The sequence below is a fragment of the Macaca mulatta genome, chromosome 6, assembly GCF_049350105.2.
Source record: "Macaca mulatta isolate MMU2019108-1 chromosome 6, T2T-MMU8v2.0, whole genome shotgun sequence".
Taxonomy (NCBI): Eukaryota; Metazoa; Chordata; class Mammalia; order Primates; family Cercopithecidae; genus Macaca; species Macaca mulatta.
In genome coordinates, this window is record NC_133411.1 from 180,134,943 (window position 1) to 180,156,057 (window position 21,115).

General features: G+C 42.3%; 1 protein-coding gene across 1 annotated transcript in view; it reads left to right on the forward strand.

Moving 5' to 3' along the window:
* RANBP17 (RAN binding protein 17) overlaps positions 1 to 21,115 on the forward strand; it is a 439,101-nt gene that overhangs the window by 413,062 nt on the left and 4,924 nt on the right. Inside the window, exon 26 of the mRNA XM_015141394.3 lies at positions 19,977 to 20,075. Within this exon, the coding sequence (XP_014996880.3) occupies positions 19,977 to 20,075 (99 nt within the window). The remainder of the gene's footprint in view (positions 1 to 19,976; positions 20,076 to 21,115) is intronic.

Here is a 21,115-nt window from a genome sequence, read left to right on the forward strand (position 1 = left end):
TTTAAAACAAAAAACGCTTAAAAATATATGTTACTGATGTATAAGTCATCAAATTAACATTGTAGCCATAAGAATACATATTTATAGAGTGACTTTTTCCTCCCTCAAAGATCACCTACGTCCTGATACTTGTCCCAGCACCCAGCAGAGCCTGACACTTCATGATAGTCAATGAGTATTTGCAGAGTAAACCCCCAAAATATTAGTTTTCAGAAGTATGATCGCAGGCAGTAATTTTAAGTATCAAACCTAGTGTAGTGATAGACTGCTACATAATAAACCAAATGGAAATGCTAAGATAAGATTATATCATAATATACTACAGAATAACCTTGCTGAAATTCTAAAAGAAAATTTTATTCTAAACATGGGTGAAGAAAGAAAAAAGTACTTCAGATATTGTTCCAAATGGTTAACAGAACAGAGAGGAACCCCCACCCCAACCCCCACTAGGACATGTGTTTTTCGACCTCTAAGCACAGTTTAAGGATGTAACCCATTGATAGCATAACTTGCCTTATTAATTGAAAGGGATGGAATCCACCAGATGTACCCAAACCAGCAGAGAGTTGGGTGACTAAGCAACAGCAAAGACACCATATTGAGTGAGCCAGAATCCAGTCTCCAAGTCATTTATTTCAGCCAGTGACAATACATTTAAACTCCTGTGCCTCAGCAGTGATTGATGGTTTAATATCATATATAATTTTTTTAATGAAGGAAAACTATTTAAATATGTTACCATTTGCACTGGTATTCTCCTATGTACATAACTGCATTTAATCATTATGGGGATTGTTTTTATACTTGTGTAATTTGTATCCAAGAAATAACTGTCAAAGTCATCTCATGCTGTTGCTGGAAATGGTACAGTGTGCTTCATACTTGAATAGATTCATTCTTCCCTGTACATAATTAAGAGTATTGGAGCTTTCACTATTACCACATAGGAATTCCATGTTTACATTTCTGAGAATGAAAAATTAGCCACAATGTGCTTTTTCAGGTTCCCATTTTCTGAGGCTATGATATGTAAGCACCTTAGTTTTGTGCCAGTGTATGATTTGAAGAGTTTGATTTTAAGACTTTTAATATTAAAATACATAATAAAATTTTATTATCTAATTACAAGAAGGTTTAGCCTCTTATTAAAGTTGCTAAATCAGGCCTGGATTAGCATTATAATGGCACAGTTTGACATGGAATACTCAAAAGTCAAGTTCGGGGAGCAGAGGGTTTTTTTGTTGTTGTTGTTTTGAGGGGGGCTTCCCCTACCCCCACCCCTCACACAAAATAACATGGATGAAATGCATGTATGGAAACAAACAAGGAGCAATTTGGAACGCTGAAGAAGGAGTGGAGGTGTCAGTCTAGGATAGTACCCTTAGGCAAGGCAGCTGGTATATGTAGCCTTTTGTTTATCTGCTACTGGTTTATGTAGCCTTTAGGCCGGCACCAGAAACAATCACTCCTACAGGGTCAGCTGCTGGTCAGAAGCAAAGTAAGAAAAGATTTTGCGTCCAAACACAGCAGCCATAATTTCTGTTCAGCTGGCACCTGCTACTGGTGCACAGCATGGAGGTGAAAGGTCAAAGAGGCAGTTGTTCAAAACTCAAGAATGGCTTAAAGGGACTTGTAGATTAATCTGCTTTATTAACTTCTGTATATTAGATAACTATTGCTGTGAATGACAGTACATCTTTTTGAATAAGTCACATCTCTTTCTCTTTTAAATTAGCTTTTGAGTAATGAATATTAAATAGAAAGCATTTCAGGGGTAATTAAATGAAAACAGAATGATGTCATTTTACAATTATATTTGTATGTTTATAGAATAGGGGAATTATAATGTTTTACAAGGAGCTAAAAGAAAAAAAGAAGGCAGCTCTTCATGAAGAAGAATTTGGAATAAATAAGCCACATATCCATTTGACTTTGTCTTTAAACTAAAAAATATGATATGGTTTGGAACTTAGTGTGAAGCCATTGGGTGCCAGTGGCTTGATTTGGTATTCTCAGGGGCTCCAAATGCTTTCCTTATGAATTAAAGGGGACTGTAATCTGTCATCTCTCTTTTACCTACAGTTTAGTTATTAGTCTGCAACAAATGTTCTCAGGATAGCAAGGGAGTGGTGAAAAATGAACAACAGCCATACCTTTTTGCTCACATTCATGTAAAGCAGATATAGAATATTTCATAAGGGAAGAAAGCACAGCTACACAGGGTTAGCCCAATAATAATTAGGCATGCTTTATAACAGTCACTCACCAGTATGGCAAATGGCAACCAAAATGGTTTTTAGCCTCTTCGTTAATAGTGGCCGGCATAATTGCTATTATTTTAAATTAAGAACAAAAAGAATTCACTAAATGTATCTTTAAAAAAAAACAAAAAAAAAAAACCTCTGCAAGGCAAATTTCTGACCCATAGATTAAATACTAACCCCGACTCTGGGAAGCTTTTAACAATATGTACTCAAAAGGAATTGGTTTTATCTGTTGACGTTCAGTGATTTTTGGTTTGTCTTTTTTTTTTTTTTCCTTAAGAATTCTCAGAAAAAGAAGCACTGCAGAGAACATCTTTGTCTTTATGCTAACATAACACAGATAGCAGCATTTATCTCTATTTCACAAATAGAAGTTATTTAGGATTTCACTTGCACTCCCAAGTTTTGATACAAGTGCAGCCTTTCTACTCTTAGTGTTTCTGTGACATAAGAAAATGACACCTGGGATCGTCTCCCTGCATCACACGAAGCTGGCCCAGGACTTACCAGACAGATCATAAATTTGTGTGACTACCACAAAGAGGATGGCTACCTTGGCCAGAAAATAGTGATTCAGTAATGTTTTCTTACCATTCCAAGGAACCTTCATACATCCTTCTTGAAGACCTAAGCTTTTCCTTCATTCTGTAACAGAAGCCTTGTTTCCTGCTGGGTTTCTGGGATGTAAGACATCACTATAGAAGGAAAACCTCAGGCTCAGAGAGAGAAGTTTAATGAGAATGATTATGATGAAAAAACAGTAGAATCAATTATATGCTAGGCTGTGTGCTAAGTGCCTTATGTATACGTATATGTATATACATGTATATATTTCTATTTACGTCAATACTCTGTGAGATAGGTATTTTATCTCCACTCTATAATCAAAATATTGTAATTATAGCTCTGAGAAGTTAAATAACTCACCCAATATCATACAGCTAGTAAGTAGCAGAACCTGTGCCTTTTTTTTTTTTTTTTTTTTTTGAGATGGAGTCTCACTCTGTCGCCCAGGTTGGAGTGCAGTGGCCAGATCTCAGCTCACTGCAAGCTCCGCCTCCCGGGTTTACGCCATTCTCCTGGCTCAGCCTCCCGAGTAGCTGAGACTACAGGCGCCCGCCACCTCGCCCAGCTAGTTTTTTGTATTTTTTAGTAGAGATGGGGTTTCACCAGGTTAGCCAGGATGGTCTTGATCTCCTGACCTTGTGATCTGCCCGTCTCAGCCTCCCAAAGTGCTGGCATTACAGGCTTGAGCCACCACCCCCAGCCTTAGAACCTGTGCTCTTAACCACTATACAGTACTAGTAACTAACTGGCCTAGAAACAGGATTGGCAGGGATGGAAGAGTGGCAGGAAGAGCCATACAGCATTCTTCAATCAAGAACTAAATTGAGTCTTCAGTCCTTGAGCCTAGGACTTTTTTTTTTCTTTTTTAGAACTGATTGGACAGGAGTTAGACACTTGACCCAAGCTGGCTCAGTTAGAGTCTTTCCTCCCTAGATTTAGAAACTGGCACTTAAAAGATGCTGGTTGCCAGGCACAGTGGCTCATGCCTGTAATCTCAGCACTTTGAGAAGCTGAAGCAGGAGGATTGCTTTAGGCCAAGAGTTCCTGACCAGCCTGGGCAACATAGCAAGACTCTGTCTCTACAAAAAAAATTAAATTGGCCGGGCGTGGTGGTTCACACCTGTAATCTCAGCACTTTGGGAGGCCAAAGTGGGCGGATCATGAGGTCAGGAGTTCGAGACCAGCCTGACCAACATGGTGAAACCCTGTCTCTACTAAAAAAATACAAAACTTAGCTGGATGTGTTGGCATGTGCTTGTAATCCCAGCTACTCAGGAGGCTGAGGCAGGAGAATTGCTTGAACCTGGGAGGTGGAGGTTGCAGTAAGCCAAGATCATGCCACTGCACTCCAGCCTGAGCGACAGAGCGAGACTCCGTCTCAAAAAAAAAAAAAAAAAAAAAAAAAAATTATTTAAAAAAAAAAATTGTAAAGATGCTGGTCAGCCACTAGTCCTCACCTAAATTGAAGACTTGAAAACTCAAGAGCCATGAGGCAGCCATTCCCTGCCATATGTTCAGAGAAATAGCCAGTCTTAGAGGAGAGAAAAAAGAAGCAGACATGCTGAGGATCTCAAAGGAGAGGCCAAGCAGCCCCAGAGAAAGAAAAAGACTGAGAAATACCCTGCCAGCTGCCTTGTCCATGGTTCTGAGCCCTTGAGAGACTTGACTGCACTGCCTTGTCCGGGGTCAAACTACCCCTTATAGACCTAAGTCTTATCAGAGGTAGTCTCTCTGTCCTGACAGCCAAAAGAATCTTTTTTTTTTTTTTTTTTTTTTTGAGACAGAGTCTGGCTCTGTCGCCCAGGCTAGAGTGCAGTGGCAGAATCTTGACTCAGGAGAGTTGTGAGGACAAAATGAACCAATGAGTATAGACCTACCTAACACAAAGAAAGTATTCGATAAACATGTAAAATTGGCCTTCACTTTGAAAAGCAATATGCAGGTACCACTTTTTTGTGTCCTTGAGGGGAAAATGTCCCTGCTATTTATACTATAAATGTGAAAAATATCCTTTCAGGAGATTCCAAGCCCAAGACTTCCTTTCAGAGATAATTTGATTTTGAAGCCAGATCACCAAGATCTTTCCTGGTCCCATCCCTGTGTTTTGCTTTTCTTAATGTTCTTTCTGTGATAAGCATTCTCAAAATCACACCCACTGGACTGGATGAGGGCATGGTGTGGTGTGAGTTTGAAATTCTTGGCCCCAAACTGACTTTTTTCTTTTTTTTTTTTTTTTTTTGAGACAGAGTCTCGCTCTGTCGCCCAGGCTGGAGTGCAGTGGCGCAATCTCGGCTCACTGCAAGCTCCGCCTCCCGGGTTTACGCCATTCTCTTGCCTCAGCCTCCTGAGTAGTTGGGACTACAGGCGACCGCCACCTCGCCTGGCTAGTTTTTTTGTATTTTTTAGTAGAGACAGGGTTTCACCGTGTTAGCCAGGATGGTCTCGATCTCCTGATCTCGTGATCCACCCGTCTCAGCCTCCCAAAGTGCTAGGATTACAGGCTTGAGCCACCGCGCCCGGCCCAAACTGACTTTTTTCTTACCTGTTCCTCCTGCATACTTCAGGCATTGCCTTGCAATGGCCAAAATGAAAATAAATCTAATTTCTTGGTCCATGATGTGCTACTATAGCAGAATATCATAGATTGGGTAATATGTAATGAACAGAAATGTATTTGCCTCACAGTCCTGGAGACTAGGAAGCCCATGGTCAAGAGTCTGCATCTGGCAAGGGCCTTCTTGCTGTGTCATCTAATGGAGGTGGGTGGAAGGGCAAGAAAGAGCACCAGGAGGCCAAACTCAACCTTTTATAAAGAACCAATCCCAAAATAATGGCATTAATCCAAGCATGAAGGCAGAGCCCTCATGCCTAATCACCTCTTAATGCTGTTACATTGAGGATTAAGTTTCTAACATGTTCTTTTTGGGGGACACATTCAAACCATAGTACCTCATAATTCTTCCCATTCATATAATGTCTTCATACATAATGTCTCTAATTCTCACAATAACCCTAACAGGGAGATAAGGCCAACATGGATTTTTTTTTTTTAACTGGGGAGTCTAGGTACATTAACAAATGTAATCCCACAGTGACTGTATGAGAGACCTATGCAGAGATTCAGAGATGTGTGAAAGAACTTGCCCAAGTCCCACAGTTAGGAAATAGTGGCATCTAGATTATAATTAAGGCTTCTTATCACTAGATCTCACACAGTTTTCATAATACCACACTAAGGTTTCTCAGGGCCTTAACCTATTTCTTTGTGGCATTTCTTCTTACCCTTTCATCCTTGTCTAAGAGAGACAGCAGAGTAAATGAGAAGGTTTCCCCTGCCTTCATTACTCTGGTGGAATTGTGAGTGGTGTGAGAAGCTCCTTGAATTTCTTCAAAGAATGGCACAGTATAAAGTAAGACTAGGCTTAATAAATTGCATGACTTATTTATTTTACAGTTATTACTGGTTTTTACACACAGTTGGAGGTTAAATTATGTGATTCCCCAAAGTATAGTGTGCTGTAGAGTGCTGGAAATGTGAATCCAACCTTTACATTCATTTCTCTTAACTCATGGAAAGTTGTTTTTTGGGTTGTTTGTTTGTTTGTTTTAAATAGGGTCTCACCTTGTCACCCAGGCTGGAGTGCAGTGGCACAATCTCAGCTTACTGCGACATCTGTTTCCCAGGCTCAAATGATCCTCTCACCTCAGCCTCCCAAGTAGCTGGGATTACAGTTGTGCACCACCACACCCAGCTAATTTTTTTGTATTTTTGGTGGAGACAGGGTTTCACCATAGTGCCCAGACTGGTCCCAAACTCCTGAACTGAAGTGATCCACCTGCCTCATCCTCCCAAAGTGCTGAGATTACAGGTGTGCACCACCACACCTGGCCTTAACTCATGGAAAGTTTAATGAGCAGTAGCCACTGATGGAGCTGTGAGTTTATATAGTGTGTTGAGGAAGACTCCTTGTTTGTTTGCAATCTTATCCCTATTTGAAGAACAAGGTAAAAAGAGGTTCCTTAATCCTCTGTCCTTTCATGAATTAATGCTGCCTCTTATGCTTTGCAACCTAGAATTCTTGCTTATTAATTCTCTATCCTTTAGCATGCTGAGAAGCATATAGACTGAGTGCTTTCAAATGATGGAAATTTCATCCTCCTTTCTAAATTGCAAATTCTCCATATTTGTTGAGACTTTCTATTTTACAACCATCAGAGCAGACAGGTTTTGCAGTCGGTATACCTGGTTTTGAATACCAGTTATACTATTTGCTAACTGTATGTCCTTGGAATAGTTACTCCACCTCTTGGAAGATAACACCACCTCACCCAAGGGAATTCTATAGCTTACCTGAACTGGCCTCCAGGATCAGAGAGCTGAACCACTCCCTCCTGTGGTGTCATGCCCAGACTTTAGTTAAGACTCACTGTCTTCGATTCTCTCCCAGTCCATCACTCCCTCAGCCCACTCTATGGTCTGGAACATTGGTACCATGGAAAAGGAAAACAGTTGAGTACATACTTAGTTGAGATCCTATAAACAAAAAATGTCAAACTCCCAAGAAAGACGGTGATGAAAAGTGCAAGGTCTGAAGAGAAATCTCTTAGGCACCAAGGCAACCTGCCAGAAAGAAAACCCTAAAAAAGAGCTCTGTGTGAATGCCCATATTTAATGTGGCTTCTTATTTAAATGGGGCAAACAAGTTCCACTAAGGTCAGGGAACTAAAAGCATCAATTAGAGATAAGTGCATTTAGGGATCTCTCTGAACCCCTTAAGACTGGAAGGAAACAACTTGATGGGTGGGCAGTAAAAGATTAATAAATACTAAGGTTACATGAGCCCTTAAGGCCACAGAGACCACACTTCATCCAATTCCGTCCAATGGTGCTTGACACACAGTAGGAGGTCAGAAATTCCTTGAGCAGTGAATAAGTATGAGAAATGAAGAGGGAGGGGAAAAGACAGAAGGAAAAGTCCCTTGCACGGTACCAGACACACTGTAGGTACTCAGTAAGTATGTAGTTACATGTGTGCACCTAGCACGTAAAAAGAGCTAATAATAGAATATGATTGACTTGAGATATACACAGGTTAAAGAAACCTTGTAGATAACAAGAGGCATTCATAGTCCGTCCTGAGGCTTAGCCTGTTTTGGAGATGGCACTTTAAGGGCAGAAGTTCCACGCTAGGCCATTAGTACACTTACCCCTCAAGAGAGTAAGCCCTCCCCCGCCAACTTCATCTTTTTCCTGGGCCCCTCGCATTGCAGAGAGTCTGAAAACAAATTGACAGAAATCTGGAGGAAAGTAACTCAAGTGATTTAGGAGAATGGAAGGGCGGCTTATAGGGCCAGATTAAAGAAGCTAAATATGTATAGCTTACCTAAGTGACAACTAAATGGGGCATTTGATAAGTCTATAAATACTTGGAAGATGTAAATGCCAAGAAGGAAAGGGAATTACTTAGCATGGCACAATAGAGTATTGGCATAATGGAATAATATTAAGAAAGGGAAAATGAAGGTTGCACATCAATAAAAAGCTTCCTGATAAACAGAACTATTCCTGACAGGGTACACTATTAAGTTATGTGCTATAGGCCAAGGGAAGTAATGTCAGTGCCATTTCTCAGAGTACTGGCAACAGAGCTAGCAAGATAGGACCCAAGAAGTGTCCTCTTGACCAAGGCACAGGACCCAAGCAGGAAAGCTTCTGTGCCTGTGGCTTCCCAATCCTAGAAAAGGAAGAAAGCTGCATCTTCTTGTTGTTGTTGTTGTTGTTGTTGTTGTTGTTGTCGTCGTCGTCGTTGTTAGATGGAGTCTTGCTCTGTCGCCCAGGCTGGAGTGTATTCGCATGATCTCATCTCACTGTAGCCCCTGCCTCCCTGGTTCAAGCAATTCCCCAGTCTCAGCCTCCCAAGTAGCTGGGATTATAGGCACGCACCGCCACTCCTGGCTAATTTTTTGTATTTTTAGTAGATGGGGTTTCACCATGTTGGCCAGGTTGGTCTTGAACTCCTGACTTCAGGTGACCCACCTGCATCGGCCTTCCAAAGTGCTGGGATTACAGGCATGAGCCACCACGCCCGGCCAAAAGCTGCATCTTCTTGGGAAAAGTCAGATGGCCCAGACCTCCTAAAGGCTCAGACCCTGTGGAGAATGGTTAAACCAGCAGTTCACTACCACATCACTGCCAGAAAGATTTATTCAGCTTTAATGGCACCCCATTTCCTGCACACAAGATCTGCGCCCAGCCTATGTAATCACCCTCATCTGCCACCAGTACTCCCCATCCACCCTTTCCATTCCCACAGAACTGCTCATCATTCCCCCAAACTCTTCTCCAAACCTTTGCACCTGCTTGTCCTTCTTCCTGCCTGACTGTCAAACTTCTCTTACTCTCAACAACAGATCCAAATGTCACCTTCTCTATGAAGCCATCCCTGGCTGCTTCCACCCCTAGGCAGGGTTAGCCTCCTCTGGTTTCTAAAAGCCTCCTGTGTAAACTTCTGTTTTATGGCCACTTACTGTATCTTCTGCCATTGTTTCTGTACGGCGTATCTCCTCCCCTACTCAACTGTAAGCTCTTTGAGGGCTGGAACTGTGACTTGTTCCTCTGTATATTTCCAGGGTCTGACACAGAGCCTTGCCCAAATTAGGTGGTCAGTAAATGTTTAATTGAGGAATGAGGTTCAGTTCCCAACACTTTCAGTCACTAGCATTCCTTGGGCCCTCTTTGTAATTATTAAGGAAAAAGAGCTTCCAAATCTAAGTAGCATCTTTGAATCATCTCCCTGGCCTCTTGGCCAGCACTTTCTATGCCATTAGATAACTGTAAATAAAAACTCTCAAATCTGAAGATTCTGCATGGTTTAAATAGAAACTCTACTATTTAATGGAAAGTATTTCTGAAGGGTCCATTGAATTGTCCACAAGAATAATTTTTTCCCCATATGAAAAAATGAAAACATTTTGGATCCTTTTGTAGTTCATGAGCATGGTGATTGAGTGTTCACGTGCATATATGAGCCCTAAGCAGTATGCATATCCACGACAGAGATTAAGCATATGTTTGTATTATTCAGTAGTAAACTCTAACTGAGGCCATTGAAAAGAAAGAGACTGGGGAAAGTGTCTCTGACTCACATCTCTTTCTCCACATCTCTGTTTTTGTGTCTGACTCTGTCTCTCAGAGTTTCTATTTCTTGGACTCTCTCCCAGACTCTTTCTCCTTGGTACATTACAATATTCATTGCACTCTGCTTTGATGACTGCATGAGTTGCCCTGGTGCCATTATGCTTATGTTGTTCTGTTGTGAAGTACGATATTAATTGGGAAATGTCTGATAACTGTTTAGCAACATGCCTTGCTGTTTCCCCACTCCCTTCCTTGATTTTGAATGGCCTCAGTTAGAGTTTACTTTATCATTGAATATTTAATATAAACGTGTGCTTGTAGTCATCTCTGTGATGCATATGCACATTGCTTAGGATTCAGTTCGTTGCTACAGCCACCTAAACAGCAGCGACGTCTACACTACATGTAGCATTTCTGGAACAGTCTGGCATCCTTCTCTTCATTGGAAGTCTTGACTTTGAGACCATGTTCTTTTTGTTTTATTTTATTTTATTTATTTTGGAGACAGAATTTCACTCAGTCACCCAGGCTGGAGTGCAGTGGCATGATCATGGCTCACTGCAGCTTCAGCCTCCAGGGCTCAAGCAGTCTTCCCACCTCAGCCTCCTAAGTAGCTAGGACTACAGCCACACACCACCACACCTAGCTAATTTTTGTATTTTTTTGTAAAGGCGGAGTTTCACCATGTTTCCCAGGCTGGTCTCAAACTCCTGAACTCAAGCAGTCTGCCCACCTTGGCCTCCAAAGTGCTAGGGTTACAGATGTGAGCCACGCGCCTGGCCTGAGGCCGTGTTCCTAAAGCTCTGAGTTTATTCACAGCTTCAGTGTGTTTCTAAGATTATGCTTCTTAGATATATTTCATTGGGAAGAAAACGGGGTATGCAGTCAAGGATTCTGACCGTTTCTCTCTGTCTCTGCTACGCTACCCCTTGACTCCCCTCATTTTGAACTTCTTGCAATATCTAAACTTGTTACCTTGCCTCCAGTACTTACCCGTAATTGCTATTCTCCAGAACCTAATCAGTATTGTTCTGAATGGCAGACCTCATCATGTCACCTTCTCCTCAAAAATTCTTTGAAGGCTACCCTTCATGTATTAGCCCAAACTCATTTCTATATTCAGCATGGCATAGAAGCCCTTTTATAGCCTGGACCAAGCCCAGTCTTCTACTCTTTGCCCCTCAAATCTACTCCCTGCCACTCAAAAGGTCTCTTTCAAAAACCTCCTGGGTATGGACTGTTCGTTCCTCAAATATGCCAATCTCTGTCTCCAGTGGCTTTTCTCATTTTATTTCCTCTTCCAAATATATACTTCTTCCCAGATAATGCTCTACGCATCTTTTAAGATTCAACTTAAAATCACCTATCCTATGACGATAGGCTGGTCTTTTTAGATAGAATCAGAGCACATGCGCCTTTGTTAGACTCTCTTAAGCTTGCACACATTGTTTGCTAGTTGGGGGACCCCCAGAGGCTGGTATAGGCCATTAGAGGTTCTAGAACCTATGTGGTGGTCGTTTAGGAAGTACCTTGAACTAAAAATAAGGGTCACTTGAATAAAAATTAGGGGAAAGTGGCTTTGGAGTTGAAAATTATTGCTCAAAAATACAGATCTTCCCAACATTCCTACCCAGAGGAAATTTAGATGGTGTTTTTGACAAGTAATCCTTAATTTTTACATCAAATTGAAAAGTGTTCTGTTTGTTATTGGCAAGAGTGAAAAAGAGTTTCCCAAATAGTGCTGAGTGGCAAACCCTGCAGCCTTCCAATGCCCCAGGTTTTCTGGTTTTATTTTAATGCAGCAAGCTGCTTTATGAGATCTGCAGCCACTTGAAATATGATTTACTACTCGTAAAAAGTTTCAAATGGATAATGAAGATTCAGGAATGAGACTCACAGTGTGTAGTGTCGTCAATTTTGTTGCTGTTGCTCTACAGTACATCTCTGCCATTGAAATGAATTATTTATCATAATTTATTTCAACCATGGAAAATAAAACTGCTTTCATTGTGATGTGTGCAGTAACATTCAGAATAGACACATTACATGCAGTACTCTCAATTAATTAATCCTGAAGTTTCATTCTAACTTTATCTTCTTTCTTATAAGCCAGGAGACTGACAGGTAATTCTTTCCCCAGTAAACTGGGATTAAAATGCATGTTTGGAGAACTAGGGGTGATGCTGGTAATAGAGTAAATTGAAACAGCAAAACTAAGTTGTGTTTTTCCTTAGATTTAACAATAGTTGGAAGAGTTTTTTCATTTTTGAAGCAATTAATCACTTTGAACAAAAGCGTCCCTTAGCTTTCTGTAAGGAGGGGATGGCAGAGTGGGGGATGCTTTCAGTTTAGATGTGGAGGCATGCAGTGCTAATGTGTGACCAAAACCAGCTGAGTTTCCTGGTCCTGAGGTGCTTTTGAAGTAAGAAGCTTCTCTTTTTAAGAGCAAGGCTAGCATTGTGCAAAGAACAAGTTGGCAGGGATCCCCAGTGATTCCGGGGGAGAGCAGGTCATCCGTGATTGATTGCAGTCTTGTTTCTTTAAAGGAGAGGCTCACCTCATCCTGCATTTCATTTGACTTTTTTTTAATTTAAAATGCTAAATATTTTTATTATAAGACTGCAAAAACACTATAAGCACTAGTAATGTTCTTAATATATAGAGATAATTTTAAAATTTAATGTAACTTAGATGGTAGAACTTAGTTAATCCAGGCAGGAAAATATAACTAATTATATACTTATTTATCCATTATGTTCATTTTTCATAGCATTCCACTAATATCACATAGGTGAATAGCAGATAGAGAGAACAATTGATTTCTTTTCCCTAAAGATAACTGTTATCTAATTTGAGCAGGATCGCATTTCAATATCTGCTGTACACATGACCTCAGGAACAGCATTTCAAAATGACAGAAACTCCCTTACTTCCACAAACCCTGAAAATCTGGAAGCTTTTTGTCTTTCAGCAGCCCTCAGATTTTGCCTAATCCTGGGTCTCCAACCAGGGCATGGAGCTTAGGTGAAATTGCTGTGGAGATGGGTAGGTTTCTCTGCTTTTTCATGTTTTTTGTTTGTTTGTTTGTTTTTTATTGTTTTTGTTGGGGCCAGCCTTCCCCTTCTCTTTTATTGACCTTCTGAAAGGCCAATGACAAGTACCAGAAAATTCCTGAGACTCAGAAGCAGCTCTTGAAACTTAGATGCGTTTATTATTGGTTGTTCCTCAAAACATGACCAACTTATTGCATCAGAATGAAGGACAATCTAGCTTGGTCAGAAGTACAGATAATCTTGTATCCTATTCCTCTTCCCATTAAGGCTGACAAATTAAGATTAATAGATTGGCTGGGTGCAGTGGCTCACCCCTGTAATCCTAGCACTTTGGGAGGCTGAGGTGGGCGGATCATCTGAGGTCAGGAGTTCGAGACCAGCCTGGCCAACATGGTGAAACCCCATCTATACTAAAAATACAAAAAAAAAATCAGCTGGGTGTGGTGGTCCATGCCTATGGCCCCAGCTATTGGGGAGGCTGAGGCAGGAGAATCGCTTGAACCCCGGAGGCAGAGGGTGCAACGAGCCAAGATCGCAACATTGCACTCCAGCCTGGGTGACAAGAGCAAAACTCCATCTCAAAAAAAAAAAGAAAGATTAACAGATTAAGTTACCCTATTCTATGGTGCATACCCTATTGGGCACAGCTCTGATCATCCTTTTTTTGTCCTCTGCCCTCCCCCAGCCCACCCCCTATCCAGATCCAGACACAGGGATGCTTTGTCATTGGTCTCTCACCTTTTCTTTGGTCTGTCTTTTTGGTCTGTCCTTCCTTCGCCTAAACCAGAGCCTCCTTTTTCTTTTTTTGAGGTGGAGTCTCACTCTGTGGCCCAGGCTGGAGTGCAGTGGCATGATCGCAGCTCACTGCAACCTCCACCTCCGGGGTTCAAGCGATTCTCCTGCCTCAGCCTCATGAGTAGCTGGGATTACAGGTGCGAGCCACCACGCCTGGCTAATTTTTGTGTTTTTAGTAGAGACAGGGTTTCACCATGTTGACCAGGATGGACCAGGATTCATATCATCACTTTAGCCTCAGTTTTGTCTTTGTGGTACAAATAGGGAGCAGGAGGGAATAGTCTGAATTTTTTTCTATTTCTTAGAACTTTATGGAACTTTTTTAGTTATATTATTCAGTATGCTTAAAATTAACAATGAAAAGTGTTCACTTTATAGGGAGTATTGTAACTCAAAGGAAATTGGCTTAATTTACTAATGTTTCCTATTATGTTAATTTAAATTGCTGTGTACATGGTACTCTTGGCGGGAGGAAAACCATTATTTTTATCAAAATGTTCAGTGGACCGTTTTACAGAGACAGCCTGTTAAGGCTGCAATTGTTCGTCGTGAGAGTTGAGCTTTAGGTGGGAGGCAGGAAGGTCTGCTGAGAACTCTCCAGGAACCACTACCTTGGATTCTAAGCACAAGAATTTCAGTGGTGGCCTCACTCATCAGTAGGCAGCAGGGTGTCTGACCAGAGGAGGTACACATGGACCACATATCTAAGAGACTCACTGAAGGTGGAAGAATGAGCCATGGCCAGAAATGAGCCTTGTTTGTTACACCATCAGTCCTCCAGATGTGCAGTAGGTCGTACTGCCTCAGCCACTATGCTGATGCTCTTGGTCCTCACACAGACAGCAAGACAGTGGCAGCCAGCAGACTGGCATGTTGGACTTAGGCAGACCTATGCACATATCCTGGTTCGGCTTCACATCCTGGTAGCTGCAGTATCTTGATCAAGTTACTTATTTGCCGAGAACCTCAGATCCTTAGTCTATAAAATGGGAATAATATCAACTTCCCACAGTTAGTTGAGGATTAGAGACAGTGTATGCAAGTGTGCAGCAGAGCACTGAGCACCCAGATGATGCTCCATAAATGAGGGCTATTACTGTTGTTGGGTGGTGTGAATACTTGTCAGGCACAGCCTACTCTTAGGTGAAAGTTCTTGTCATTAGCAATGATGGTGCCCAGGCCTTTGACCTTTGCAACCTGCAAGTCCCTACAAAGGCACTCTCGAGCTGGCTATAGGACAGCAGTGGCATAGAAGAGTTCTCAGGCTGTACACACAAAAACAAGATCCTTGCAAATGAACAATGTATTACTTCCAGTAGGTAATCATTTTAAGTTTTAGTCATAGATTAAGACAAGAACTTCCCTGTTTTCTGTATAGTGCCCTTTCATCTCTTTAGCTCTTTATACTTTACCTTCTGATATGTCATTCATCCTTTTGCATTTATTCATTTATGTATTTACTCTTTCAGTTGCTCTTTCCTAAATCTCTGATGTGTGCCAGTGCCTAACCCTAGGCCCTGGGGATACAGTACCACAGGAGTTTGCAGTCTGGTCTCCCCACCCTGCTGCCATTGCAGTCATCACCCTGTACTCATTCAAGTTGGCTTTTTCCATTTTCTCAGCCTCTGCTCCTATTTCTCCAACCATCCTGCTCTTTGATAATGTCCAGCCATCAGATTCTAGACACACTAAGCCTTCAACTTTCTTAGAAAAAAATACAGTTCACTGTTTAGCAGTAAAGCATCCAACACAAGCCACATCTTTGTCTATTCTATTTCAGCAGGAGACAGAACAGAAGTGGTTTAAATTGGGCATTTCAGCCAGGCATGGTGGCTCACTCCTAGCACTTTGGGAGGCTGAGGTGGAAGGATTGCTTGAGACCAGGAGTTTGAAGCTGCATTGAGCCATGATCACACTACTGCACTCCAGCGTGAGCATCAGAGTGAGACCCTATCTCTAAAAATAAAAATGAACAGGCTGGGTGCCGTGGCTCATGCCTGTAATCCCAGCACCTCGGGAGGCCAAGGCAGGCAGATCACTTGAGGTTAGGAGTTTGAGACCAGCCAGGCCAACATGGTGAAACCCCGTCTCTACTAAAAATAGAAAAATTAGCCAGGTGTGGTGGTGCATGCCTGTAGTCCCATTTACTTGGGAGGCTGAGACAGTAGGATCACTTGAGCCCAGGAGCAGAGGTTGCAGTGAGCTGAGAGCACGCCACTGCACTCTAGCCTGGGTGATAGGAGTGAAATCCTGTCTCGATCGATCGATCGATAGATAGATAGATAGATACATACATACATACATACATACGTACATACATACATACATACGTAAATATAAAGTGAGCATTTAGTTACCGCCTTGCCATAGAGAAAGTATGACTCGGGCCAGACACGGTGGGCACACGCCTATAATCCCAGCACTTTGGGAGGCTGAGGCAGGCAGATCACGAGGTCAGGAGTTCGAGACCAGCCGGACCAACATGGTGAAACCCCATCTCTACTAAAAAAAATACAAAAATTAGCTGGGCGTGGTGACACGTGCCTGTAAACCCAGCTACTCAGGAGGCTGATGCAGGAGAATCGCTTGAACCCGGGAGGCGGAGGTGCAGTGAGCTGAGATTGTGCCGTTGCCCTCCAGCCTGGGCAACAGAGCGAGACTCCATCTCAAAAAAAAAAAAATGAAAGAAAGTATGACGCAGCATATTTGGGTAGGAAAGTCCAATTTGCTTTATGCTTGTGCTTTACATCCCATGTTAGGGTAGAAGAGTAAGAGAGGAGCTGGGGAATGAACAGAGATACAGATCACACAGCATTGCTTTGTTTTACTTTTCCAGGTCAAATATTTGTCATTTTGTGTTTTATTTAGAATTACAGGTTTTCAGAACAACAGAAACATTGTCATTCAAAATCCTTACAAATACATGTGCCAGATCAAATAATGATGCTTTCTGAACTGTTTCCTATTTTCGTTGTATATGTGTCTGTGTTTTACAGCAACCCTCAACAAAGTTAGATAGTTGTGAAGAGACTATAATCTCATTGATCTGTATCTCATCAGGACATGAATTGGGGCCCTTCATTGAGCCATGAAATTCCACTGGGCTAGGCCAGAGAGAGTAGCTGCAGTAGCAGTAAAGGAGCAGTAGATTGATGCCTACTATGTGGCAAGCCCGGTGTCAAATGCTTGATATATGTCAGAGAAGTCATTCCTCACAGCAGCCCTTTGAAGTAGCTGTTACTGTCCTCCATTTTATATGTAAAGAAATAAAGTCTCAAGTAAGTGAAATGACTTGCCCAATGTCTCAAGTTAAGTGGCAGGGCCAGATTGGGATTCTATTTTGATTGGCTCCAAAGCCTGGCTTTACCATACCACGTTGGTTTCTCTTCGTTGAGAGAAATTTCCTAAAACTCCTGCCAAATCCTGTGGGAAGGATGGAGGGGAATGAGGAAGCACCTGAGGCAGTGTGGAGTGTGCTTTTCCTACGTGGAGCAAGTCCTACAACTCTGCCTCAGAAATGGGCCCTTCCCTGGTTTGGCAGAATAGCTGCTCAGGGTAATGCAGTAGATACTGTATGTGTTTTCAGACATAGGCCCTAGAAAATGTAGCCTATGTTGGGCACATTTGTTTAATTTTATTTTATTTAGATCTAGACCTCTAGAAGTGGGGCAGATTTGAAACAGCCACTCCAGCCATCCCTGTGGCAGTATTGGAAGTGAGCAGAAGTTGAAGGATTGGAGCCTCAGCTCACACAGCCATTCCTTGTACCAAATACTGATGGTGCCTTGTGACTCACTGTGGGCCGGGTGGTCAAGAGCTGTCTCCTTTCAGTATTCATGTATTTGTGTCGTTAACCACAGAAAGCCTCCCACCAGAGATTTCATATGACCTGGGAAGTGATTCTGTACTTAAGCATTTCATCCAGTATTCTTCCACATGCTCCTTCTGCAAAGGAATTTGCCCCCATTGGTTGGCTGTTTCCCCCATACCCTACTGTAAGATATTACAAAAAATAATTCTGGATATGGGCCGCCATGTCAGTACCATTTAAGCAGATTTGCTCACCAATTTTCATATTTCCAGAAGAATAAAAAAGAAAAAAAAATCACCCATTTTAACCAACTTTATTTTTAGAAAAGTGTTTTATTCAAACATCTCCTTACTTATTACAGACATAAATACATGCATTCAGACAAATGAATACACAGGAGAACCGTATAAAGTATTTGGTGCATCACTTCAAGATGCTTTGTCAGTTACTGGAGGAATTTGGTGCCTCTAACTTTAATCTTTTCCATTAAACTATCCGTTCTGCCTTCAGATTGTGAAGCCCATAATATTTTAGACTGTCTAGATGGATCTGCTAGTTTTGCTCGTCAGTGTAATTTGTGGCTCTATGACTTTGGGTGGCTTGTTAGATTGTACATGGAAACTTGTGATCTGCAAATGATGTTCAACATCCCAAGCTTAAGTCCTAGCCTCTTCCCAGAGAGACTGGACATAGAATAAATACGCAATTGGCAGATTTCATTTGCAACCAGCCTAATTGTTATGATGATGTATAGAATGGCAGACTTTTAGAACTGCAAAAAAGCTCATTACTGTTACTATATACCTTAAATGTTTATAGCACTTTTTACTCTTTGCAATTCATTTTGTATACACTATCTCATTTGATTCTCAGAGCTTCCTTGTGCTGGGTTATTATTTCCCTCCTTATAGTTAATGAAACTGAGACACAGAGAGAGAGATTCAGTAACTTGCCTGATATCACAGGGTAAACTGGATTTCAAAAAATACCAGAGGACAAAACCAGCTGTGTTCCAAACAAGCCAGGTCACCAGAGCCCAATAAGGAATGGTGTGTGCAGTGATCTTTGCCACATAACGGCCATTTCCCCTGCCCTCTTTGGGGGAAAGGAATTCTGGAGCTGTGGGAACAGAAGAGCTTAGAGGTAGGAGGTAAAGAGTCCAAGAAGCAGAAACTGTATCATCAGCACCACATGAATGACGGAAACCTGTTTCACAGCCACTTGCCTGGACTGTTGCAGCAGCCTCATCCCTCGTCTTCCTCCTTTAGTTTCACCTGCACAGTACACATTCTACATGTCCCCAAAGAGATCTTTCTTAAATGCAAATCAGAGCATGTCTCCACCTTTGCTGCAAACATATCACTAGCTCCCCGCTACCATCACGATGAAGTCCAGATTCCTCAGCAGGGTCTTCCAGTCTGGCACTAGTGTCTCACCTCTGGCCCACCTCTCTTCTCTCCTGTCATGCTAAGTTTCTTACCATTGCAGAACCCTTTGTGTGCATCCCCACCCTCCTTTTTTGATGCCTTCTCTGCTTAGAACACATTTATAATGAACTCCTTAAATGTTCTCCGTGGAGTCCTCCCTGACTTCTCCTCAAGGACCCAGAATCTTCCCTCCTTCCTCTACATGCCCACTGCACTTTGCCCAGCCCTATTTCCTGTTATTTCTCCCCTAAGTAGTCTCCCCCAGGAGGTTTCAAGCTACTTAAGGTCAGAGGTTGTGATAAATGCCTATATTATCTTATCTCCCCTATGGGTCTTACAGGCTGAATTTAAGAGAACGGATGAGGAATGTACATGTAGGAATGAATGAGTGAGTGAGTGAATTAGTGAACGAAGAGTGAAGAGAAACCTTGAACAGCCTAAGCCAGCAGGAAACATGATGTTCCAGGGTCACATGGAATGGGTCCCTTTCCCCTCCCTCTCTCCAAGAGGGGCCATGGAGAGATTTCATCTGTATAACATGACCTCTTAGGTGAAATGGGAGGCAGACAGGAAGGTGAGCTGAGCTTTCGCCTGGTGCCCTAGCATAGAGGAAAGCGTATCAGGTTTGAGAGACAGGGACTGATCATCTTAGCTCAGTGACCTCTTGACTTCTGCCTATCTGGAATATTCTCACCAAGGCTTTCAGAGGTAGAAGCTCTTCCACAGGGAGCTAGCTGGGGGTCTTTGCCAATAGTTTCTACAGGCAACATTATAAGCTAGAGTCTAGGCTGTTTGTCCAGGAAGAGCTTTCACAGCTGTTAGCAAGATGGAGGGGTGGAATTTGAGCACATGGAAGGCCTGGGATTAGGGGGACTCTGAGCCAGGGCATCTCAGTCTTTATGTGACTCTATCTTCTAGATGATGTCTGTCCTCATGAACACCATTGTCTTTGAAGACTGTCGGAACCAGTGGTCAGTATCCAGGCCTCTCCTGGGGCTCATCCTGCTCAATGAGAAGGTGAGTGTGATTGCAGGAAGTCACGGGAGGTGGTCCCTGGGAGAAGAGAGCAGCTATAAACTAGGGTGAGCTGTGATGATGAAGGACAGAGGAGCAGAGCCAACTGAGTTTGAACTGGGACCTTGAGAACTCCGTGAGGCTGTATTCCCCTACAAGGCCCTTCCCCAAAGGTCTCAGATCTTCTTCAGGTAAGCAGAGGCCTCAGAACAAGTGCTTCTGGAGCCCAGAGCTCCCGCTCACCAGCTGGGTGGTTTGCTCAGTAGTGTTTCAAGCTTGTCCTCACTCCACTCCCCCCATTCCAGGAGAATTCTGAGCAACAACCCTTTTTGCCTGCCTTGACCACTCTTTATATCTGAGATCCCCACTGCCCTAGATGGTGGCAGCAGCAGCCCATCAGGGATTCCTCACAGAACCAGCAGCCTTCATCTGGGGAGCACCCGTCTCCAGCTTCTTTAGAGGACTCACCACCTGGGCTACCTCCCAAGCCTCCCCAGCTTCCTGTTGAACCCATGCGTCTCCCCAGTAGTCAGTAGGAACAGTGCATTACAGCTTGGGAGAATGAATTGTCTATACACTAAGATAGGACTGGGGAAAAAGACAGTGAGATTAGAGGCAGCTGCATGCATTAAAATTCAAACTAAAATCCCAGCCTTGGAAGGAAACTAATAGAAGAAGAAAATATATCAAAAAGAGAAGAGCTGTCTCATCATTCACCTGTGCTGAAGTATCCAATTTTAGCCACATTCAGTAGCACTGTCATTCATCTTCCCTCGGCGTTATTGTGATTTAAATCCAAGCTCTATCAAAGACAGCAGTTCTTTTAAAATGATTGAGAGGGAATAAGGGCAAATTCAGTGTTTGGAAAAAGCTTATGACATCACAATATTATACTTTACTGATGGAGGCAATATTTCACCGTTTAGGATGAAAAACTAATAATTTTCTATTTGGTGTGAGTCACTGCATCATTATAAAAGGGAAAAATAAGTAGTTTTGTGCATTCCCAATCTTGTTCAGTAAGACATTGTGGTTTAAGTATA